The sequence below is a fragment of the Benincasa hispida genome, chromosome 9 (genome assembly GCF_009727055.1).
Source record: "Benincasa hispida cultivar B227 chromosome 9, ASM972705v1, whole genome shotgun sequence".
In the NCBI taxonomy this organism is placed as follows: domain Eukaryota; kingdom Viridiplantae; phylum Streptophyta; class Magnoliopsida; order Cucurbitales; family Cucurbitaceae; genus Benincasa; species Benincasa hispida.
The window spans coordinates 86,491,837-86,517,499 of NC_052357.1; the positions used below are offsets into that span (position 1 = coordinate 86,491,837).

The 25,663-nt window shown below is 32.3% G+C and overlaps 2 protein-coding genes across 2 annotated transcripts; both read right to left on the bottom strand.

Moving 5' to 3' along the window:
• Window positions 1-987: 987 nt before the first annotated feature.
• Window positions 988-7,966, bottom strand: LOC120086496 (choline transporter protein 1). The gene is made up of 10 exons (XM_039043177.1): window positions 7,365-7,966; window positions 5,841-6,199; window positions 5,226-5,371; window positions 4,757-4,940; window positions 4,392-4,465; window positions 4,201-4,314; window positions 3,583-3,939; window positions 2,829-3,089; window positions 2,412-2,639; window positions 988-1,495 (listed from the first exon to the last, which is right to left on the bottom strand). Exons 1-10 carry the CDS (start codon window positions 7,547-7,549, stop codon window positions 1,295-1,297), a joined length of 2,109 nt encoding a protein of 702 aa, XP_038899105.1. The 5' UTR covers window positions 7,550-7,966; the 3' UTR covers window positions 988-1,294.
• Window positions 7,967-12,001: 4,035 nt separating this feature from the next.
• Window positions 12,002-14,667, bottom strand: LOC120086951 (E3 ubiquitin-protein ligase RMA3). Its single transcript, XM_039043765.1, has 2 exons — window positions 14,551-14,667; window positions 12,002-12,946 (listed from the first exon to the last, which is right to left on the bottom strand). The coding sequence occupies exon 2, from the start codon at window positions 12,927-12,929 to the stop codon at window positions 12,135-12,137; it is 795 nt and encodes a 264-aa protein (XP_038899693.1). The 5' UTR covers window positions 12,930-12,946; window positions 14,551-14,667; the 3' UTR covers window positions 12,002-12,134.
• Window positions 14,668-25,663: the final 10,996 nt, after the last annotated feature.

Consider the following 25,663-nt stretch of genomic DNA (forward strand, 5'->3'; position numbering starts at 1 on the left):
ATCGCCATTTGTTGGACCAACAGAACTGAATTTTGGTATACTGCCTTTTGGTATACTTTTCAACTCAGCATGGCTGGAATTTTGTAGGTGGTTATCTTGTCCAGAAGACATACTGTCACTTATTAGTTGGTTTTCAGCATCGTTGTTCTTGAGAATTCGATTGGCAGAGCTGAGGCTTAAGCAAAGAAACGCCAAGAGACCAACCAAGAAACTAGTTTTTGTAACAGCCATTTTCTTGAAACTTTGGTCTCTCTTTTCAGGAGAAAGTTGTGTACTTTTCTGTGCTTCTCAAAGTGAAGGACCTTTTGCAATTTATAGGGTGGGGAGTTTGTTGAGTTTGGAGAAGAGATTGCTAAAGCAACAAAAGCATTGACATAGGTTTGGCCTAAGAGTCCGGAGGCCATCATTGTGTGAAGTTATTGTTTGTAGTTCTTGAGTCTTTGTTTCATGAAATACCAAGCAACAAGATTCTTTCCAAAATGCAAGGGATTTTTTTAATGTAAATTAGATTATTAAATGAGTTTTTAGTTAGAAAACCACATAAACGAAATACACCATCGTTTTAAGTTGTATAGTAGCTTTTATGACAATAAGTTTCAAACAGTAATCTCATTTTTCTAAGTTTTAAGGTAGGAATTTTTCAACTGAACCCCAAGAACTTGGAAGATATCTTCAAATGTTTCAAGCACTTTTTCACTAAGTTACCCTTGGAGAATAGTTTTCTAAGTTTCTCTTAGTAAAGCCAAACGAATTTTAATTTTTTTTTTTTTAAAAAAAATGTTTTATACTGTAAGCAACTTGTTTCATAACTTAAGTAAATAATCTATGGGACCAAACCAATTTAGTTCTTTTGATTAAACCAAAAACTGAACCAAATTGAACCAGTGTACAACACCCACATGAACCTACACATCTCTCTGTTTATCTCCAATTACCAAGAAAAAAAAGAGGATTTGCAACAAAACTTGATGCAAAGAACATGAGACATAAAGAACCCCACATAATATTAACTAATGTCATTGCAAATAATTGGAGAATACCATGTCCAAAGTTTCTCACTAACAAGTAACAAAAATAGTAATCTACCCCCTAAAAAAGGAAAAAAGGGCCTAAGGGTATTCCCTATCTGCCTCTTCTCTATCACTTTTCCCCCAACTTCCACACTGCCAAGAAATTGATTATTTACAGTGAAAAAACTGTAACAATGAAGGGTTGGAGATGATAGCGGCAGGAGAAGGTAAAGGCTATTTTGGTAATATTCTCAAAGGGCAATAAGAAAAGTAAATGATGAAGGTTATGAACTTGGAGGTCCTTGTGTAAGTCTTTGCAACTCATTTTGATCATTGAGAGTCTCCATGAGAAGAGGAGGGGCATACTGAGCTATGCCTTGATGTTCTTCAGAATCTTGACAGAAGGAAAGAATTATTGTATCAATGGACATCTCCACCACTCCAAAGAAAAGTGTGGCAACCACATAGCCTAGGCCCCAGCAAACCTGTTGTTTCGAAACAAAAAAAGAACTTGAATGAGGAAATTTTGCAGTTTAGCATGTATGAAACTAAATCTTTTATGCTTTAAAAACTTCAAATTAAGTATTCATTGTTAGTAAATGACAACATGAGAGCACATTTAATGGGTTCTCAATAGAAACGACTTACTTTGGATTGGGTATGTTATCACAATATGAAATAGGTAAACCTTCAATCTAATCAATAGTATCAATATAATTAAATATAGCATAATCAAGCCAAAAATCATGTATTCAAGCCATTGGAATGTAATCTTCTCCCATAAATTTTCAAGCCGGCAAGCGAGAGAGAATGTTAAAGTATTGATATAATTAAATTTACTATAACCCAACAGCTTAAGCTTTTAGGTTTCATGGTGGCTTAAAACTTATAATTAATGCATGCACGTATTATTAAATTATTCATTGAGTGAATTGTCATATCATCATTTTGTTATTAAATTTGTTGTTTAATGATAGTGAAGATTCAATTGAAAATAACATAATACACGAGTTTTTTCACTTTGATTTGAATAATACATGAAAACTTCAAAATATGACTATTGAAATTGAAAAATGATTACAAAATTAGGGATTGAAATGATACACATTTGGCCTAATACTGATATAAAATAGAAGTAGCATGCTTTGTTCCGTTCTGTAAAACAATTTTTTACCATAAAAGCAGCAATATCTAGGCTATAAAATTTCAAGGTACTGATTGAAAGACACAGGCTGCTTTGAATGCTCAATCTTAGTCTATTTTTCTCTTTTTATCCCAAAAAAAACTATATGAGAAAAAATAGATATATCTCAGATAATAAGTTTGATTGCCCTAGCCTCTTTATCAGCTCTTCTCTACATAAAATGAGTATGAACTAAGTGAATAAATAAAAGAACTTACCAGGACTGGAAACAATGGGGAAGAAATCTTGTTATGAGCAGATCTGTATTTGTGTGTATCCAACATGAGGAAAGCAAAAAGAGCACTTGAGAGGCTGACACACAGTTTCCCAAGGAACAGAATGACATCTCCAATCACATTCACTCTTCCGATCCGAAGGATGTTGTTAATTATTAACTCTGTTGCAATAGCGGATGCCTTGCAAAAGCTCTTGCCAGTTATTGCAATCTACATGAACAAGAATAGAGTGGAAAACAGTTATTCGAGACAGAGGTTGCTGAATTCTTATTCTGCAAACTAATACCATTGTGATCTTTGGGTGAAAAAAAAAAAGAACCATTGTGATCTTTCCAGACTACCATATTGGAAACAATGATGAACAGATAATTTAAACAAAGTAAATGAGTAACAATTTACCATTATATATGCATTGCGGTTAACAGATTTGATGATCCACTCTATACATCTCAGGCAAAACCGAGATGTATTATGTGCTGCTCTGCCAATCCGACTATCTGGTGTGGTACTTGCAACTTTCAATTTGCGACGAATAGACTCAAGTATGAAACGAATTGATTCCATAAAGGACACAGTCAAGGAACCGAGAGCCATGGATCCAAGATTATATCTTGCTAGCCGTTTCATCGAGGAGAAAACTGGAAGAAATGGAATTTCGGGCTGCATTAACCAGAAACAATGAGCAATAAAGAATGAAATAATTACCTAAAGTATATTAATTAAGTTTCAAAGAATTGATGCACAATAACAAGAAATATATAGAGTAGACATGGGACTATTCTGTGAATATGATATTTATAATGGGGAGGTGTTTGAATTGGGGGGCGTTTGTCTTTTCAACTGAGCTTGTTTTATGTCTTAGAATGATGTTCTTGTTACTATGTTTGTCCTATGATTTCCTTTGAATATTTTATTTCCTTGTACTTAGAGCATTAGTCTCTTTTATTTAATTCAATGAAAATTTATGTTTCCTTTGAAAAAAAATGTATAGGGTGTCATACTTGAAATTAATTCCTAAGTAGTTAAATGGAATACTTCTACGCTGAAACTAACAAGTAAAATAAGATAATTGCCAGGGATCTACAGCAAGAAATTATAAACCCAAAAGAAGTTCAGAATTGTCGGTTACATCAACCCATCCTTAGTAACTTACCGAAGTTTCACCACGAGCCCAATAATAGGAGGCTACTGAACCTGCAATGACTGTTGAAGAGCATGCTACAAAAAATTGAGTAGCCCAATAACAACCAAATAGGTGGAAAAATATGGAAATGTCGATATGAGGAGTATAACGGATGCTATAACCACAGCAGCGGTCACAGTTCACCCGTTTTGAAGCAAGATCATAGGCACAGCAGTTTGAGTTGCAGTTATTCTGGACAACCTGACCAGAGCTGAAGAGATGAAGGGCAGCTGACAACCATAACATATAAAAAATTGCAAGGATGGCATAAGGTATGATTGGAAAGATTATGAGTGCTTGAACTTCTCCAATCACCTTTGCAGCAACCTGCACACAAGGTTGTATAAAACCCAAATGAAATAATGATATTATACTATATTAATCAGTTGAGAAGCCAAGAATGCCTCGATGAAATGAGTGGAAATAAGTGCCACACAGACAGAGAAATCAAAAGCCAAAAACTTGCAATGCTGAAGTTGAAGGCCACCTGAACTATATATCCTTGAAATGAATATTTTTAGTTTATGATTATTGCTGCCAATAATCAACATCTGATCCCTACTTATGCATGTACAGTATGGTACTTGCCTTGAGGACAGATGTTGCCATTATGATTCGGCGGATGATAGCGATTGATGTGAGAACAGAGACAGCCATAACAAAAGTCATTAGAACAGCAGCAGCACGCATATGATTGAGCTCCTGAACAATAATCAATTGAGTGATTGGAATCAGATGAGGTTTTTTATCAAATAGGCTCAAAAGTTTTGGTTGCATACCCTTCCAAATATGTGGACATAGGGATCATGATCACCAATGATGGGAGTTATAGCATCATTTCCTATCCATCCAGCTATTATAGCAATAAAGATAATTGCAATCAGTAATGACACAACTTTAACCTAAATGGTATAACTTCAGAACATTTGAGGTTTTGGAAATTCTATCAGATATTAGAAGTTTGATTCCAGCTAGAAGAATCTCCTAAGGATATCAAAGAAGAATCATTTAGAAATGGCTGGCATTCCCCTCAGAAGTCTGACATAAACTTCAGTTTTTATAATGAACTTATGAAGTTTTGATTGAAGCGGAACATGAAATCATTGAACATCAAGTAGAAAGGTGGAGTAAATATGTTCCTCACCTTTGAGGTAATAAAACATTGTGACTGATACTATGAGAATGTTGAATAGGACAACCGTTACCCACGGCATCGCAGCAACAAAATGCCGAATCATTAGCAACCAAATCACTGCCAAAAATAGAGGCAAAATTCCTCCGCAAACAATCAATACTGGCCATGACTTCCCAATATCCGCCATGTATCTCTGTGACAGTAGAGCAGAGAACAAGTAAAAGCTTTAGAAATGGTAAAACACAAGAAGCAAAGTTAAGACATATGATACAGAGGCTTCAGACAGGATGCTAAGGATATTATTCTAAAGAGCCCTTGAAATTTTCAAATTGAACTCTTGAGCTTATATGACACTTTACATTTACTAAAAAAGTAGACCTGTGATTTAATAGTGAAATTTTTGTAAGATAAATGCATGCATACATACAAATATTAACAGGGTTAAAGTATAATTCGTAGAAAAGAAAATCTAGTATACCTTTAAGACAGATGACCGAGCATTGGTTGACTTATGAATAGATTTATCAATGATCAAATCTGCATCTATGTTCATTCCACCCATCAGCTTCCAATGTGTTAATGATACATTTGAGGGGCGAGCAAGGAACTGGCAGCTCCAATAAACTGAGAGACAATCACAATCGTAAAATATTTTTATAAAAGTTGTTTTAATTAAAGTCCTTGTGTTTGGTTACATAATACAAGTTGTTTGGCCCAACTTCTTATTCTACAAATACTATATTACCGTTAGTGATTACCAGTCGATCGCTTTCTGGATAATCAATTTTAAAGTGATTCTCTGAAAACGAATATAAACCAATTTAACTAATTAAAAAATTATCACTATTTGTTAGCAAACAAAGGAAGTATCCAAGCCACCTTAACAAGGATTAAGGATTAAGGACTAAGGAAAGTTAGGAACATGTGGACTTTGTAACTATGAATACAAGGACATGTAGAGAACTGATGTCGTAAACCAAGGAGAAAAGCTTGAAAGATTTACTGCATCCAAGAGAATATAGACGTGAAGTATTCAATATCATCTTGAAAGGTGGAAAAATTAATAGCATCAAGATAGATCAATTTCACTTACCATTTACACTAGGAAAAATGACAGGGTAACAAGGACCCTGAAGGTTAACAGAGCTGTTTCTCATCTCAGGCGTAAGGAACTCAAAGTAATCGTAGTTCCTGTCTATCCAATCATCCATTGAGAGGCGTATTTCACCTTCTGGATAATCACAAACCCAGTTTAGAGAATCTTCTGAAGGAGTTGGGCAATCCATCAAGCATATGCTCCGAGCATCCACCAACTTAAATTGACTGTCTTTCAGACCACTTTGATAAACCTGATTAGGATTCAACCAATATTTAAGCTCCAATTCACGAAGGCCAGGATTAGCATGCTTGTCACCACAGACATTTCCTTTGTAGTCTAGTCCATATGTTAGCCTGATAAACAGTAGCACAGAGGTCAACTTAAAGGAGACAAACTAACAAAGAAAAGGAGAACGTAAATACTAAAGGTACTAACCATGCAGTTTTGGTACAATTAAGGATATCAACAAGTTACATGACTTTAGAAATTCTTCAAAGCACTTGACTACATATCTAAACCTACTTCTGGTTCTGGGATTTCAAGAAATACTTAAAATTCATTTTTAAAAAAACTAGTGTTTTATCAAATGTGCTAGTACAAAAAAGTATTTTCTTTAGAAATACTACTCTTAGAAGCACTCTCAACATACTCTAACTAGTTATGACTTATGACTTAAAAGGACTAACTTTAGTTCCTCCACGATTAATACAAATTGGAATCATCAGAATGTTACTGTTATAAAAACCAAATCACAACGGATGAATGGGAAAACCATGGCCAATGAAAGTTATTGTAATGAAGGAATACAAGGGGCAAGGGAGCGCTTGGTTCTTTAGTTCAATGGGTTTTGTATGGAGCTGACAGGGTACAGTTCATCATGGATATAATGTCAGTTTTCACACAAGCTTATAAAAAAGGGAGGAACATGGCAAACTAGAGAATGGAAATGTCCCATCCTACCCATATGCAAAATCTCCTTCAAATTGCAGAAGGGGAAAAACAAAGAAGAAGGCCAAATGAGACCACCCGCAGCTATATAGCCAAAGATTAAGTGATATACTATACCCTACGCAGGAAAATGTCAGGTGGGTGATGATAATATACTAAAATTCCATGTTGAAAGGACGAACTAATATCAGCCATATGTCATACAATGAGATAAGTTCTAACCCGTACGGGAAAGGTTGTAAAACTGGCATACAATGAGATAAGTAAAAGAAAATTGAAGACTATACATTGACATAGCCAGATATAGTAATAAAAGAGTAAATTAGACAAGCCTGAATTCATCCTAACTAGGACCAGCAAAAGTTAAGACAGCAAGGAGTTCGAAATTGGTAGAAATGAAGAAGATAGAGAAAACGAAAAGGGGAGAATGGAGAAGGGAAATCTGCGAAATGGGAAAGCACTTCGGAGATTTTTCTGGGACTTCCATGAATGAAAGAGAAAATGTGCAAGAATTGACAGTACCCATTGAAGTTATGAAGTATAACAAGAGAGTGGCATCAGATTCCATACCTTAATGGGTTTCCTTGGTTAAATCCAAAGCTTGAGTTAACAATCATCCCCACCCAGAAAGCTATAAAGATCACAAGAAACACAACATCTCTGCATTTTCTATTATGTCTAATGATTCCACCCATTTGGGCATTTCCATCACTTGAAGGGTATCTCCCAATCACTGCCCCTAAAGGACCCCTCATCTTCACACACCCTGGTTACCCCTTCCCAAGCAGAAACAGAGAGAAAATCAAATGAAAGAAAGAAAGCAAAGCTTCAAGGAGGCAGTAGAATGAGGGCAAAGTAAAGCTTCAAGGGGGGTTACAGTGTGAATAAAAAAGCAACAAAGAAAAGGGTTTCAGATTTGGAATCTTTCTGCCAAGTTTTTCTTTTTTTTTCTTTTGGGACTTCTGGACAAAGATACTGTAGTGTTTTAGAAGCGTTTCTCAAGAGGCTCAGCTAAAGAACAAATGAACAATTAAACAAACATATCAAAATGCATGAATTAAAGACATCTGTGAGTAAAGAAAGTGGAATAATTGGAATGTAAATCTTTAATTCGTGATGGGCAACATTCAATTTTGATAAAGAACTCATCTTTTTCTCTCTAAAACATAAAATTTGAGTGGAGCCGAGCCAGGACACGGACAGCCGGTATGGGAGTATTTGATATTAAACTCAATACAATTAGGCTTATAAGATCGATTTAAATCTCTGATTATTCCGCCACAAAGCTGACAGAGACATTTGTGTCCGAAGATCTACGTCTTTGTCGGCTTTACGCTGTTGTTTTTCTATCACCGTCGATGTTGTCGAAAACTTCTATTGACTTCAACGATCCAGATTATCAAACGGTACATAATAAAGCTGTGTACTTATGGATTCGTGTGAGTGGATTACACCCAGAAATTTCCCCACTATATGCTCTATTACACTAAAATAATAATAATAATAATAATAATAAAGGAAAATAAAGAGAGAAATAAAGGGGGAAAAAGTTTAAAAGAGTAGGAAGTTTCGCTTCAAATTTTTACGATGTTGCGTGGAGTAAAAAAGTTTTGGTGGGATCACCATAATTTTTAGTAAAAAATATTAATTTATATTTTAAGCTTTTAATTTATATCAATTAAACTCTTTCTAGAAGTATCCATTTACATTTTTTTTCCCAAAAAATATTGATTAAAACTTAATATTTGTCTAAATTTTAATCTTAACTTTACGTACGAGTCAATTTAGACAGTTAGATTATATATTTTTTAAAATTATCCATGCATCATTTCTCACATGTAGGATAAAATGAGCAATTAAGATTAATCTATGGATGACTTTTAAAGAAAATTCAAACCGAATGTTTGTACTCTTACGTATTTAACGTAATGAAAGATATAAATTGATACATTTACAATAAATTGTTATTTAAATTGATATATTTATTAATTTAAGTGTTTAATTAATACAAACCTCAAAATTTAAGAATATAAATTGCATTTTCACTAGTTTTTAAATAACATTAGTTATATATACAAATAAATCATTTTAATTAATGACCTTCAATTTGGATAAATTTTAGGACTAACAAGAATAATAGTGGATTTTAACTTTTCATTTGTAAAAATAGCAAATCATCATTTCATTCATAAAAATAGCAAAACTTTATAAAAATCTAAACTACCCTAACCATACAAATGAGATTGCAATTGGCTCATTAAGAAATATTCATAATTATATTGTAATTAAAACTAATATCTAGATATTATCGATTGGCTAGGTTTAATCACTGCATCGACTTCTTCTCCAACCAAGTTGCCGCCATTTTGCTCTCCGAAATCGACTCCTCTGCCAACAAGGGTGTGGTCGACTGTCTCTGAATCTATCATCGCAACCATAATTTCCTCCCTTCTACTCAAAATTCTGAAAATTCAAATGAGGGCATTTTAGGGTTAAAGAAAAAAAATGTTGTAATTCGGATGAAGGTTTTGTAGTCATCAAAGATCTTTTAAAAGCTTTTTTGTGATACTTCTAATGAAATATTTATGTGACCTACAAATACAGTGTAACTCAATTGAAAATCACTCAACCAAACCATACATCGCTGTTGAACTTACCAAAATTCTATAACAATACTTTTTGTTGATTCTAGACCAAAATATAAGTTTAGGAAGTAAGGGTAGAACTAATAAAAACTTTATCTAAATAATTGCATTCATGAAGAAAGAAACCGATTTAGATTAGAGTATGAAAATCCTAATTAAAAATCGTCAATTGAAATTATTAACCAATTATGATGGAGTGTTGATGTCAATCGTGGAGATATGATGAATAGAAGATAAATAAACAACATTCAAGGATGGTACATCCTTCCTTGATCAAATCAATCAAGGTGGGTATAAGACCCCCAAGGCAAATAGGTTAATACCAACACCATCTATATGCCTGGCTTATCTTTTCAAAATTGCTCGATAGAAATCACTTTGGAAAGAAGAGACGAGACTTGAATTATTGGCCGTGGCCGATTAAGCCAAGTCTTTCTTCCTGTAGACTTGTCTTCAATTGTCTTCCACGATTCTAATCACATTAGGATTTTACATATTTGTCTTCCACGATTCTAATCACATTAAGACTTATGCAGTCTGATACATTGTTAACCGAGAAATAATACATTTAGAAGTTGGAGAAACCTTAGATTGGATAAACTTCTATAAATCAAGAGTCATGATAGTAGTTATTTTCATCTCACTTACCATTGATCAAAACTCTTAATCGTTTAACAGTCATAGGAAGAAAACGTCGAGAGGATGAAGAAAGCTAGGATTACGTGTTGTATTCTAATATTTCATGTTTGAAACAAAAGGATAATAAATATAATGTTCAAAAGTATTCTAAAACTGTGAATCTTGATTAAGTTTGATAGAAAGTATAATAAAAACCATAAATTTCAGTTGGGATAATTAATATAATATGATAATTTAAATTTCAAACAAAGATTTTAAAATTAGTTGTAGAAGATTTGAAAATTCAAAATACCTGACGCATAAAATCATAACAACTATTAAAATCGCGAGATTTAAAGATGATTATCCGCTTCAAATAATCAAGTTAGTTATTGTTGAAAGTCGGCTGTAATATATAGTTAAATTAATTATAGTATCATTAATACAAACGCCGAATTAATTACATGGCAATTAAAAGAGACGATAAGGGCATTTTAGGATTTCCAAAAGTTTGACTCATGTGATCTCCATGCGCTTTGCTATAATTCAAAACTACACCGTCTTTTGCTATTTTTCTAAATAATAGTGTAATTACTGCTATTTATCTTAATATTCCTAAATTTTATAATCTTTTATCTTAAATTTGAATAAATATGGTTGTATTTGAATTTTTTTTATGGAGATGATAAGTGAAGTGAGAAGTCTTAGAAATTTTTGTTAAGTTAGAATATCATCTTGGTGCTGTTGATTTTTTTTTTATTTATTTTAGTTCTTATATTTTCAAATATCCAAATTTTAGTAATGTGTTTTCAATAAATATTAAAGAAAAGTTGACTTGCAGAGAATTAAGTTAAATGATCAACTAAAATTGCCAAAAAAAAAAAATCAATTATGATGCCATCCTTAAAAAATAAATAATAAATAAATAAATAAATTTCACGACAAGTTCGAGTGAAACCATATAAAAATTATAAAATTAAAGTTTAAAATAAATTTTGATTTTGTTTATATATAAATTTCTGTAAGAAGCCACTGATAATATTATTTAAAACCTTTTTTTGTCATGTCAATCTGTGATTTTAAATATAAATTTATACGAAATGATATTACACGAGATTTTCATAAATATATAATTAATAGATAAAAGTAAAATTGACAATTAAAATAGTATTTTAAAGAGTGAAACTAAAATGGAATGAATGAATATATAAAATCACACGTTGATTACAAATATATTAATTATATAGAATGTGGTAAAGAGCATAATCGTTGTTTAGACATCATAATGAATGATTAAATTATAAAGATAATCCTTATAATCATTGCTTTTAAATGGTGGGATTAACCAAATTTTGTGGGTTTTAATTTTTTAATCTTAAAAGCTTTCTAGACTCGAAGATTTGTCTTTCGGACTCAAGTTTTGTAGATAGCATAAGAGAGTAAAAGTGAAACTCTTTTCAACTAAAAATTTACCATGTTTGTTTTTCATAGTTTCAAAGCCCAATTGAATGTATAATTAAGTTTCAAGAAACCAAAATAAATTTAAGTAAACTAATATTTTATATATTGAACAAAGAATTTGATTCTGAAATTATTTTTAATAAAAATGTTTAAAGATCGACTTGATATATTATGTGGAGTAAGTCCATGAATTTAAAAAAAAATGTCAGAACTTTGAGAACTTATCAAATACAAAATTACAAGATTATTGGAATATTTTTTTAGATTCAAGAAACCCGATTGTTGTTAACTCAAAATGTACCATCCATTGTAAGGACAATCTACAATATAATAACATTGCAAGACGATCTACAACATAATATCATTTATTTATATACCAATGTCAATCAATTTCTAAGGAAAGAAAACAGATTAGACTGCTAGAGTGTGGGAAAACAGAGGGAAGTACTATAAACACGGCACACACACAAGCACCAAAAGAAATTACAAAATAATATGTGATATTAGGTTAACCTTCTGTACATATAGATGACTTCTCACAGCAAAGCCATCAAACAAAATTCTAGTTGTTTATCTGTATATCACATGCTTCTCCACACAACATCTATTCCCAATTTCAAAATAACAGAAGACAGATAATAAAGCAGCAAAATAGAAAGATGGAAACTCTATTAAGAGACTTATCAAGCTGCATTTCCTGTCTTCTCATTCTGGTACTGGCATTTCCAGGGATGGCGTTGTTGTATGGTGGGTATGGCAATAAGTTCCCATCCACGCTACCAAAAATTCTAGTGAAAACTGTTTCTCCAAACATCCCAATTGTCGGGTTTAGCAGACTCGTTATCACGGCATTACCGAGATAAGACGGCGCGTATGAAGCAAAGTCACCGTAGGCCTGGGGGAAATATTGTTGGTGATAGATTGGGTGTGAGGGCGAGCGGACATAATTTGGATGAAGCTCCTGGCTTGGATGCAATGCAGAGGTTGCATTGGAATGGGGCGGTGTGTTCATTGAGGGTGGTGGTCTTCGAGGTACAACCATACCCAAGTGAGACTTCTTGGATTCGGAATCTGAGTTTGATGTGCCACGACCATATAGGGGAACCAAAGAGGAGGGAGTAATGCTAGCCTTACAAACAGGGCAGTTCTGGGTGTTTTCGGGTCTGTTGCTGGAGATTTGAACATGAAGCCATTTGTAAATACACGGCCAGCAGTAGAGGTGACCACAGAGGGTGACAACAGGTTCAGCTGCTGAGTCTAAGCAAATGTTGCAATCGAAGCAACCATTTGCGTCTTCTGAGACTGTTGACTGAGTTGAGATAGATTTCCAGTTTTGCTTGAGAGAGACATCTTGTTCAGACTCTAAGTATGCCTCAGATACAGAGTGAGGTACAGAATAATTTTGTTCCATAGAAAGAGTAATGCGTTCTGTTTACGAAAAGATACATTGAGATGATGAGATTCTTGAAAAATGAGTAAACTAGAGAATAAAATCAAGAGAACATTATAGACAGATAACAGTTTGAGCACATAAATAACAATGCTCCATTGGCAATAATGCAAATACCATAAAATTGCCTCTTATACCAGTTGTTTTCCCAATAAAATAGGATTGCAAAAGAGCAAAACAAATTTCAAGGTAGAAAAGAAGCTTCACACAAGCTAAGAAGACACTTTCATGAAACAAATTGCAAATGGAAGAAGAATCAGATGAAGGACTTTCACCAAGGAGGTTATAGCCCAGCGCTCTTGATTAACCTCTGGGGTGAACGTCCTTCATCTAATTCTTCTTCCATTCGCAATTTGTGTCATGAAAGTGTCTTCTTAGCATGTGTGAAGCTTTTCTTCTACCTTGAAATTTGTAGAAACTAAACCCTAAACAATACTTCCACTTATTTTGTTATCGTACTTTTTAGGAATGTTTTCAAAACCCAAGCTAAGTTTTGAAAACTAAAAAAAAATAAAAATAAAAAATAAAAAATAAAAATAATAAAAAAGTAGCTTTTGAAAACTTGTTTTTGTTTTTGAAATTTGGCAATAAATCCAAATGTTCCCTTGAAGAACATGAAAACCTATGTGAGAGAACAAACACGATTTTCAAAACCAAAAACCAAATGGTGGACTAAGAACAACATTTCATCACACATTATATGCAAAACTTCAGCCCTGTTCTGTCCACAACCAACCCAAGCCAATTTATAGCAAAGAGGTCAAAAGGATCGTGAAAACTCAAAAGATTCAAGAGTCGATTTGTAGTCATAAAACTCGGGATCATGTTGAATGGTAAAATACCAATGACTTGTAGCTACATTTAGAAATTTCAAAAGAAAGCCTCAAGCAATAAATGTAGATACAAAATATTCAGACCATTCAGAAATCAACTGTCACAAACCACAATCGTGGCTCAGAACACCCTCTATAAGGATTAAGGAAAGAGACAAAGATGAATATTTTTTTGGGAGGGAAACGTGAGAAGCACATAAGCTAGCAAACCAATTGCAGAACAACCAACAATGCAAAAATCCCAAATAAATAACAATTATAAAAAAAATATCGACCCCTTCAGCTTGTAGTTTACACTACTTATCCTCTAAATTGGTGAACAGAGAGAAACGGTTATGAATGGAAGCAAGTCTTCAGAATCAATCTCGAAGCCCCCAAATCATCTCGAAACTTCAAAGTTGAAAATCTAGAGGTAGAAAAAAAAAAAAAAAAAAAAAAGGCAACAAACCAAACGCCACAGACATAAAATTTCTCCGCAAAATCATGCAGTTTAAATGAAACAGAACCCCCCAAAATCAACCTAGATCGAATCACATCAAAAGAAGAAAAGGGCAGCAGTTCAAATTCACCCAACGCCCAACAACGCATGAATTGAGATCCAACACTCGTTTTCTTAGAAAGTAAGAAATATCCATTCATTCAAACAAAACCCCTATTCCCTTAACACGTTTCCTTCAAAATCATAACACAATTCAATAATCAAACCGAAAGTAAGCTTGGAAATTAAAAACATTAAAAAAAAAACTCACCGTTAAATAAGAACCTCAAGGGTTTCGTACGACAATCTCCGACCGAAATTAAATGAAGAAAATGTTCGACGGAGAGAATTTCAAGAACAATTCTAGAGAGATGGAGAGACTAACGATGCGAAAAAAGGGAGTTATATAGAAATGAGGGAATTCGCGCGTGTACTTCACGAGAAAGGTAAGCGCGTGGTTTCTTACAAGTTTTTACGACCGTGTCGGCGCGTCCGGTTTATTTAACTTTATCCAGCTTTTAATTTTCTTTTATTCTTTTTTTTCAAATTAAATTGATTTTTTAAAAGGCTCGGACCGGTCTTGGTTGAAAACTATAAGCGCGAATAAAGGGCTTTTAGTGGCACGTGTAATGCAGACACGTGCGAAGCCCAACAAACTTACCAGTTCTCTCTTATTATAAGTAAATTGACAATTAACACATTTATCATTTGCTTTTATAAAAACCACTAAAATTAGTTTGTTCTTTTTGAGTGATGTCTTAATAATATCAAATTTAACTTGTTGTGATTAATATAAAATTGGTTTAAATACTATTTTGAAGACTATTTTGGTTTTTAAACTTTTAAAAACATTCATTTTAGTCTATGAACTTTTATGAACTATATATTTTGGTCCCTATTATTAAGATTATGTTAACTCTTTATAGATGAAATTGCATCTAGTGGGTTGAGTAAGGTGGTGAAATAAAATATCAACAATCAACATGCCAAAATAGTGAACGTCAAAATCTTGGATGCAAAATAATTTTTTAGATCTCCTATGGGAAATCGCTTTATCACTTTATTAAAAATGGAAAGCCTAGACTTTTTTAGCATGGGTAACGTCATCTCACCATTATGTTTATAATTAATAGAATCTTAATAGCAGTGACCAAAGTAAACATTGTTTAAATTTCAAGAATTGGAATCGACATTTTTTATTAAATTTAGGGACCAAAATATAATTAAATTCAAAAGTTCAAGGACTAAAATAAGATTTAAACCTATAAATTTTTAAAATTAAGTCACTAAACAACATTTTTAATTATAAAATTATTAAAATGATAGCACGTATTGGAAATTGTATGATACGTTCACATGCTTATACATCAATTCAATTCAGCACATGTATATACCAATCATATTCATGAAAACCATTATTTTTTTCCCATCATGTTGTATGTTGTATTTTAATGTATTGACATAGAATATTTTTTCTCAGAAAAAATTTTAGGTCTTATTTAATAACATAGATCCTATTTCTTGTTTCATGTAATATTTGATAATTATTTATATTAAAATTTGTTTGTTAACTATTTCTCGTATTTCATATTTTTTTTTATATATTTTGATTTTTTCTTTATTTCACGGTTTAGATAAAAATTTGTTATATAATATAAAAAATATATATAACATCTATTAAATGCATAAAGAAATAATTATCAAATGTTTACATTATCTAGTATAAATAAGTTTCAACACAAAATTAATAATAATAATACAGTTGTTTCTATCATTCAAAATGTTGTTCAAATTTGATTTGCAATACCAACTGTCATTCGAGCCATTCGCCTACAATAATATTGACTTAGTTCCAACTATATTATGTTGTTTTTTTGCAAATGTCATGGTTGTATAATATTAAAGTGTGGTTTGCATGTTTAAAAGAACAAAAGTTATTTTTTAAAAAATGACCAGAAATTTAAATTAATAAACAAGTAATTTCTAAAAACATGTTTTTGTTTTTGAAATTTGACTAAGAATTTAACTATGTGTTGTTTTCAAATAAAGAAAATTGAATTAATTTATTTACAAAATACAGTAAAATGTAATAATTAGATGTTATCACTGTATATCCATCCACTAATAGATGCCTAATGCAGTCTATCATTAATAGTAATATTTTGTTATGCATATAAAATATTCTCAGCATTTTTACTATCGAAAAGAATTACCCTTTTAACTATTTTACTTAAGAAAAAAAACAAATCATAGTAAAATTTAAGAACATAAAACAATATAGTTACACCTTAATTAATATGGCCCCAGTTAATTAAAAATATTTTTTCTTAAAATACAATTTTAATGTATGTAGTTTCAAATATCTTACGCTTTTTTTCTATATAAGTTCTAAAAATATATTTACACAGTATTATTTTTATATGAAAAGTATTACTATTATTTAATCAATACAATAAAAATAAATTAAATAACTAAATTTAAGGTTCGTGGAAGGTATAAGAACTGAATTTAAAATAATGAAATGACCTAAATATAAATATAAAAATGGTATTTTAATAAATATTTAAAAGAAATAACTGAGAATATTATAAAACACTCAATCATAAAAAGTATAAATATAAACTCCAAGGTTACAACCGACACATTCTGACGCTATGAGCCATTCTATTCTATGGATCAATGACTTTCCTTCTTGGTATTTGAAATAAATGGAAGAGAGAGAGAATATTTTGTACTTTTTCAAAATATACATTTTTTCGGGGGGGAATAAAATTAATATACAATTTTAGGGTTAGGAACATTACTATTCAATATTATTTTTTTAACAAAATGTAATGGCCATATTTTATTTGAATTGCCTTTTTTAAAAATGAACTATAATTTAATTATTATGATGAAAAACTATCGTAAATAAACAGAGAAAAAAAAAACCAAATTCATTTTAACAAAATTCATTGAGATGAATCAATCTTTACTTTAAATTTTCAATTTGATCTAATTCCACCTCAAATTTAGATTGTAATTTTAACTTTAGTTTTATAATTTTTGAGCCTCTAATAAATGTTAGAAAATAATTGTTTTTATTTATACTCAATGAATTATTAAGCACATGTATAATACAAAACTTACAAGATGTTAGAGAAAAACAATATAATTTGTGTATATATATATATATTTAGCAAAATTATTTAATAGTTAATTTGCATTTTTGTCTAACTTGATTTATTTAAAGTTTAACGTTATCGAAATACATAACCTTTTATTATTATTATTATTGTTTAAATTTAACAAGTAAAAATAGGATGATATAATAAAAAAATTGAAATATTTGTCATTTGGATTTTGAAAATTTATAATACAATGATACAATTAGACAAGTTTATTGGCAAAAAATTATTATTATTTGGATAAGCATAAAATAAAATTGAGTATTCTCAAATGGGGTTCATCGGAAAAATAATACACCGTCCCATGCCGGAAACATCCCCGTCCGTCGGCGGCGGCGGCGGCGGCGGCGGCGGCGGAAGCGGAAACGGCGTTAAATTTAAAATAATAAAAGTTATATAGAAAAAAAATATTCGTTTTTGGTGGTTGAGAGTTGTTGAGCCCAAAGATGAAAGAACCCTTGTGGCCTTAAATGGAAGACGGCGACGTCCATTTGTTTTTACCCTTTTTGTAAGCTTTTATGACGGTGACTTGACGGAACGAAAAGGTGTTTTTATTTTATTTTATTATTATTATTTTTTGTTTCTCTTGGTTATTTTAGTACAAAATGAAGTGCTAAATTGTATGATAAGATGACACGTCATCATAGAAACTCAATCCATATTCGATGTTATCCAATGGAAGGGGTGTGGGACCTACGTGTTCACTTTGTGATATCGTGTCACTCAACTTGTGAATTAAAATAATATATAATTGAAAATACCAATAAAAGAAATATGTATTATTATGTAAAAAAAAAAATTCACACATAGAAAATGTTAGATTATTTATAAAAATAACAAAAAGAATTCGAATAGATATTGACAGTGTCTATCACAAAATATAAATGATAGATATTGATATATTTCTATCAATCTCAATCTCTATTAGAGATTAAATTGCAATATTTTATATAAAGAGTAAATAATATATTAATTTAATTAATAAATCTCGTTATTCTTAAATCTAACTATTATAACAAACGATGTAATATGAATTTTTTTTTATATAGTTATTATTATACTACAATTTTCCTCTATCCAATAATTTAAAGATACCATTTTTCATTTATAAAGTTTTGAAAAATAATTTAAGGAGAATATAAATTGCCAAATCAACAAACTAGTTATTGTCACGACTTCATGGACTATTTAAAATGTTTTTTCAAACTTCCAAACTAAAAGTATTTTTCTTAAATTTTAATGATCAAAAATATATTTGGCCAATCTTAATTTGATTCTTTTTAGATTTTTCTTTTAATCACATCATTGTGGAGTGAGACTAATGTTAGTATAGCTAAGTAGCTAGAACATCTGTTAATAAAAGAAATGGATTATCAATTATTTTTTCTCTTACACGTGATTTATCTATAACAAAAAAAAAAAATTATGAATGTAAAATAGTAAAAACTGTAGCAAATGAAGATTTTGAAATAGTATTAACGGTAGCTAATTGAAAAATATAAAATAATATTTACTGTAACAAGAGTTTACTGTAACAAGAAGTAGTTTTAGGATAGTACTAGCCTTTGTGTTTAAATTCTATTTACAGAGTATTCATTTCACCAATAATAAAATCAATTGATATAACTTAATGAAAGTAGAGGATTGTATCATCAATCTTTATAACGGTAATGTTGACATTTTATTTTAAAAGTTAACTTAATTTTTAAGTTGATGAGTAAATACATATTATAATTGTTTTAGGGTTTTTTTTTTTTTTTGGATCCGTTATTTATTATTTAAAAGGTTTTAGATCTCACCTGTTATTTATTATTTAAAAATTATCAAACTGCCTCTATATCATAGTAACATTTATGAATGCTAGCCCGTAGCACACGCAACATATGTGAAATTTGTAGTTTTATGAAAATTTGTATAAAATAGAAAATAAAGATTCTTTTCCATAGTCACTGGATAAGAATTTAAATTTAGTTATTTCTAAAGATAATTTGTGATAAATGTAAACTAAAACTTTTCAAATACTAACGAATAAATGTAACATGTTATAAAGAAAATATTGTCACACAATAATGTATTCTACACATAAGTATAAGAATAAACAACATTACATTTTTCATCCTCTAAAATAAAATTCTAAATTTTCAAAGTTTCATTGTAACACTGTTTCATGATTCTTTCACGAATAACAAAAAAGAACAATATATGTTTTGACAATGATTTTTTTTCTTTTACACATGGATCGCAACTATATATGAATGAATGTACTAATTCGATGAGTAATGAACTAAAAAGACACAAATAATTGTCTTTCATTAGTTAAGGATGATATGGGCATTTAATAAAAATCTAAGAACAAAATGAGGGAGTAAAGATTCTCTCGCATTGGGGACAACCCTAATCCTATAATATTTGGGTGTCTAGGAAACTCATAGGATATTATATCTTACGTTAGTTCTTTATCAAAGTCATGTCCTGTATTTACCATTAGGCCAATCAATGATGGTTGGTGAATTGAACAATTTTATAAATACGCAATGTGAAGAGTTCGAATCCAAATGTATGGAGACAACTCAACATATTTGTTGGGTTGCTCCTCATTTCAGGCCCACATTTGTTGAGAAGACCGATCCAAGTGAGAGGGTAGGTGAAAAGAAAGACTCAGAATGAGCCACGCCTCTCAATCTTCCCGATGATCCATTATCACAGATCTGAGGGAAATCATTGGAGACTAATCAAAATTCTTTCCAGTAAACAAAATTCTCTCTCTCTCTCTCTCTAAACTTCTTTTGTTCTTGCCTAATTTCTCCGTGAATAAAGAAAAGAATCAAGCATGCAGATGGAAGAAGGGAAAGAGGAAGAAGAGACCAACAACAACATGTACGTGGTTCGAGAAATGATGCCTACATCCACGGGAAGGGAGAATCGTTTATTGAAGACTTTACAGAGATAAGTTTTTGTTTTTCTTTACAGATTGTGTACTAAACAGAATGATCAAGTCATTTTTCGATTTGAATGTAACCTATATATATATAATTACAAATCTGTTATGAAGTCTGTTTAGAAAATAAAAACTAGTCGTTGAGCTATTTGAGATTAAATTCTTTCAAATCTCCACCTTAATTTCAACTCTGAAGTCTTCTTCCTTTCAGTTGTGACTATCGATTACCCCTTTTCTGGTAACATGAAGCCAATCTGTTCAAGGCACCTGCTGAGCTTAAGCTTCGAGACAGGTTTGGTAAGTATGTCTGTCACGTTCTCCGAGGTATGAACTTTTAGAACTTCGATTTGCCCTTGTTCTATTCTGTCTCTAACAAAGTGAAATTTTATGTTGATACGTTTTGTTCAAGAATGGTATTATGGATTTTTGGAAAGATGGATAGCACTTTGGTTATCACAATAGATCTTAACTACTGTATGTTTGATGTCAAAGTATTCCATCAAGCCCTTTAACCACAATGCCTCTTTTATAGCTTCTGAAAGTGCCATGTACTCAGCTTCGGTAGTTGATACGGTTGTTATTGATTGTAGATTAGCCTTCTAGCTCAGTAGATTAGGTCCATATAGGAAGAGACACCCTGTCAGAGACCTTCTTTTATCTTAATCCCCTGCGAAATCTGAATCAACAAACCGATAGAGTTCTAGATCTGTCTCTTTAACACTCTGGTAAATTAGCTTAGACTGGTTAGACCAAATTAGATACCTAAGTATCCATCTGGTAGCTTCCTAATGCCTTCTCCCAAGGTTTGACATGAATCTACTCACTAAGCTTGCACAATAGGATAAATCAGGCCTAGTAGAGATCATGAGGTACATCAAGCTTCCTACTGCCTGATTATAAGGAACCACTTGCATCTAATTTAGGTGTTCCAAGTCGGTTTCCTTAGGTGAATTAGTTGAGGACAACTTAAATTGTTGAATAATAGGTATAGTTACAGGTTTAGCATTAGACATATTGAATCTTCTTATGATTTTCTCACAATAATTGGTTTGACTAATGCTTAGGGTAGAGGATCCCTTGTCTTTGTCAATTTCAATCCCAAGGATCTTCTTAGACTTACCCATATCTTTCATGTTAAATTCTCTCTTTAGGAGATTTTTGACATGATTTAAATCTTCTTTAGAAGTCCCAGCTAGCAACATATCATCCACATAGAGAAGTAAGTACACCCTGTTCCTATAGGTAATTGAGTTCATATAGGTACAAATGTCATAGGTGCTTTTCTGAAACCCAATACTCTCAATGTAGTTATTGAATCTTCTGTACCAGCATCTAGGAGACTGTTTAAGGCCATAAATAGACTTGTTTAGAAGAGAGTAGAGGTCCTCTTTACCTTTTTCTACAAAACCCTTTGGCTGAACCATGTAGATGACCTCATCTAAGTGACCATGTAGGAAGGCAGTTTTAACATCTAGTTGATCTAATTCAAGATTGTATTGAGCAACTAGGGATAACAAGAGTCTGATAGAGGTTTGCTTAACTACTGGTAAAAAAATTTCAGAATAGTCAATGCCTTCCCTCTGTGTGAAACCTTTGGCCACTAATCTTGCCTTATACCTTGGCTTTTCATCTTTAGAAGTGCCCTCCTTCAGTTTGTAGATCCATTTAGATACTATTGCCTTGCATCCTTTAGAAAGAGGAGCTAGAGTCCAAGTGTCATTAACACTTAGTGATTGCATTTCTTCATACACAACTTCAATCCATTTCCTAGCATCAGGGCAGCTTACTGTCTCTTCAAAGTTGGTTGGTTCCTGGTCATTTGGAGCTATAGTTGCATTTAAAACTAGGTTCGTATAGTTTGTTTCAGTGTACCTAGCTGGGGAAACAATCACTCTTCTTTGCCTATCCCTTGCTAGTGAGTATTGACTCAAGTCAGATTGAGTTTCGATGGTTTCTACCAACTGTTCTATAGTGTTCTTTTCCTCTTCTAAACCATTAGAAGAACCATGATCTGTAGACTTATCTTTATGAGCCTCCACCTCAATCCTAGTAGTAGGGCTTTTAGGTATCTAAATTATAGTCTTCTCCTTTTGCATGAACATTTCCTTTTCTATGAAGGTAACATCCTTACCGATTACAAAACTTTTCTCAACAGAGTTCCACATTTTAAAACCATTTACACCTTCAGTGAACCCAACAAACATACATTTCATAGCCTTAGACTTAAGTTTTTCCTGATTTTGATGTATGTAACCAACGCACCCAAATACCCTTAGGTTGTCTAAGTTAGGAGGGTGATTTGTCCATTTTTCTTAAGGGGTTACAAAGTTTAGGGATGTATGTGGGCACTTATTTAAGGTGTACATGACATAGCTTGCAGCTTCAGCCCAATATTTTTCACTAAGAATGGCATCTGAGAGTAAACATCTAACCCTTTCCATAATGGTTCTATTAAGTCTCTCTGCTACCCCATTCTGTTAGGGTGTGTGTCTGACTGTCCTGTGCCTGGTTATCCCTAATTCCTTATAAAATTTATTGAATTTTTCACTACAAAATTCTAGCACATTATCTGTTCTTAGGTATTTAATTTTCTTAGAGGTATGCTTCTCAATCATGAGTTTCCATTCTTTAAATTTGTCAAAAATTTGGTCTTTTGATTTTAGAAAGAAAACCCAGCTTTTTCTTGAGAAGTCATCTATAAAGGAAAGTATGTACCTCAAGCCACTTAGGCTAGGTGTTTGAGTTGGACCCCAAAGGTCTGAGTGGATGTAGTCAAGAATTGCCTTTGTTGAATGATGTGCTTTGGTAAAGTTATGTCTAGTTGTTGTTCCCAAAACACAATGTTCACAAAAGATTAGCTTGTCTGAAATTCCCTTGGGTAGAATTCCCTATTTAGACAAAGCTTCCAGCCCCTTAGCACTTATGTGAAACAGCCTTTTGTGTCATACATCAGCTTCTGTCATGTCATTTGATGTGGCAACATATGCCCCTGTCATCATTTCAACACCTCTGACCACAAACAAGTCATTAACTTTCTCCCCAACAAGGACCACCTTAGAGTCTTTTAGAACCTCAAGTGTTCCACTCTTACCCCTGCATTCACACCCAACAACATCTAGCATTCCAAGGGAGATAAGGTTTCTCTTAAGAAGTGGGACATGTCTCACATTTTTTAGTAGTTTGACAATCCCATCTTTGAGCTTCATAGAGACAAATACAATGACTTCAATTTTACAGCCTTGGTTGTTCCCCATGTAGACCATTTCTCCATCAATTTCTTTGTAGGTATTAAACTAGGGTCTCATAGGTGTCATATGATAGGTGTATCCTGAATCCAAGACCCAACAAGAGGGTTAACTTAAGTGGCTTTGTCAAGTGTTAAGGCTAGTGCATTAGAGTAGTTGTGGGAGCCTTTTACTACAGAGGCTTCAGGCTACTTGCTTTTGGACTTTTTTTCTTTCTCTTGATTCTTTCTTTTGAGGATTAAGCAATCTTTAATCAAATGCCCCTTCTTTTTGCAATATTTGTATTTAATTTTCTGTTTTGGCTTGTTTTCCTCTGTATGCTGCTATTTTATGTCCTTTGATTGGTTTGGTTTGAAGTTTTCCTTCACAAACAACCCTTCACCATTTGGTTGTTCCTTCTTAAATACTTGCAACTCAAGTTCCCTTGTTCTTAGGGCAGATATTATTGCATCAGTAGATATACTGTCCCTTCCATACTTCAATGCATTTTTTATTTCCCTATAGGATTCTGGTAATAAATTTAGAAGCACGTATGCTTCATTCTCATCTCCTATTTTCTCCCCAAGATTCTTAAATTCAGCAACAATCTTTTTTAACTCATCTAGATTATCAAAAAGTGATTTTGATGAATCCATTTAAAGGTGAAAAATTTCTCCCTAAGGTACATTTTATTAGGAAGATATCTAGTGGCATATAAGTCCTCCAACATTGTCCAAATTCTATAGGTTGTCTTTTGATCAATGACTTGCCTTAAAACATTATCACTAAGGTTTAGGACTAATGTATCATAAGCTGCCAGCTCTTAGTCTTCATTTTCTTGAGCTGTCACAGTTTTGGGAGAGTGGATGGATCAAGAAGTGCCTTGTGAGCCTTTTGTTGACAGAGAATGGCTCTAATTTTAGCCTTCCAAAGGCCAAAGTGTCCCTCGAATTTCTCCACCTCATATCTTGCTACTACAATTTTAGTGTGAATCTTAAAGAACTGAAATCTTTAAGTGTCTTTTGCTCTGATACCAATTTGTTGGGCTGCCCCTTATTTCAGGCCCACGTTTGCTAAAAAGATTGATCCAAGTGAGAGGGTACGTGAAACGAAAAACTCAAAATGAGCCATGCCTCTCAATCTTCTCGATTACACGTGGTAAGTGATGGAACACGAGATATACGCAGCGGAATAAGGATCTAATTACACTAATTACTTTTAATTAAAAAGAAAAAACATGCAAACAAATAGGAAAAAAGTAAATTAAAAAGAAGTAGAGTACAACCTTTGTAGATTCTGGAAAAAGCATTTCCTCGTTGAATCTTGACCCAAACTCTTCCGGACCACCACTAGAGTTTACCCGCTATTCTTTGGACTCAGAACCGGGTTGTAGGACCCGGTGAATGAAGGAATGAAAAGGGGAAGAAATGGTGGTTCAAGGTTAATGTGAGAAAGATAGGAGAATTTTTTGTGAGAATTTTTGGAAACCAAAAATAGAAAATTTTTCCAAGAAAGAGAGAAAAAGATTTCAAAAACCTTTTTTTTATTAAACAATTACATGCATCTAATGCATGTAAAAACTCACAAAAATTCAACACCTCACAAAGCACTAAACTAAAGTGGGTTATGTGTCATTCTATAATGTTTACGCATAGTCCACTTAAGTTAGTGGGATTATCCAACAAAAAATATTGGATAATTCCACTAACTCTTAGTTAAAGGCAAAATGGTCTTTTTCTATTTGGTCAAAGTCAAACTTTGATTTTTAGCGAAAAAGTCAACCCTTTGACTTTTTGCAATTTTGACCCTCTTGACTAATTTTGACTTCGCGAACATGAATCCGCGTTCATATTTTCAAAATTCAAATCACATTTGAATATAGAGCGCCATACAAAAAACCGATAGTGATATCACATATACTTATCGGTTTTAATCCTTTTTCTTAATTTGAACAATTCAAATTAATCCAACATACTGTTCTAAGTTTAATCCATATGAGCTAGCAGGGGAACCTAATGAACCTATAGATCATAGGCTCCAACAATCCAAGATTAA

Coding starts and splice junctions, on each gene's coding strand:
- LOC120086951 (XM_039043765.1), bottom strand. CDS start 12,929: ATGGAACAAAATTATTCTGTACCTCACTCTGTATCTGAGGCATACTTA.
- LOC120086496 (XM_039043177.1), bottom strand. CDS start 7,549: ATGAGGGGTCCTTTAGGGGCAGTGATTGGGAGATACCCTTCAAGTGAT. Junction 4,315..4,391: donor ATGTCCACATATTTGGAAGG/GTATGCAACCAA, acceptor ATTATTGTTCAG/GAGCTCAATCATATGCGTGC. Junction 3,940..4,200: donor TGGCAACATCTGTCCTCAAG/GCAAGTACCATA, acceptor CCTTGTGTGCAG/GTTGCTGCAAAGGTGATTGG.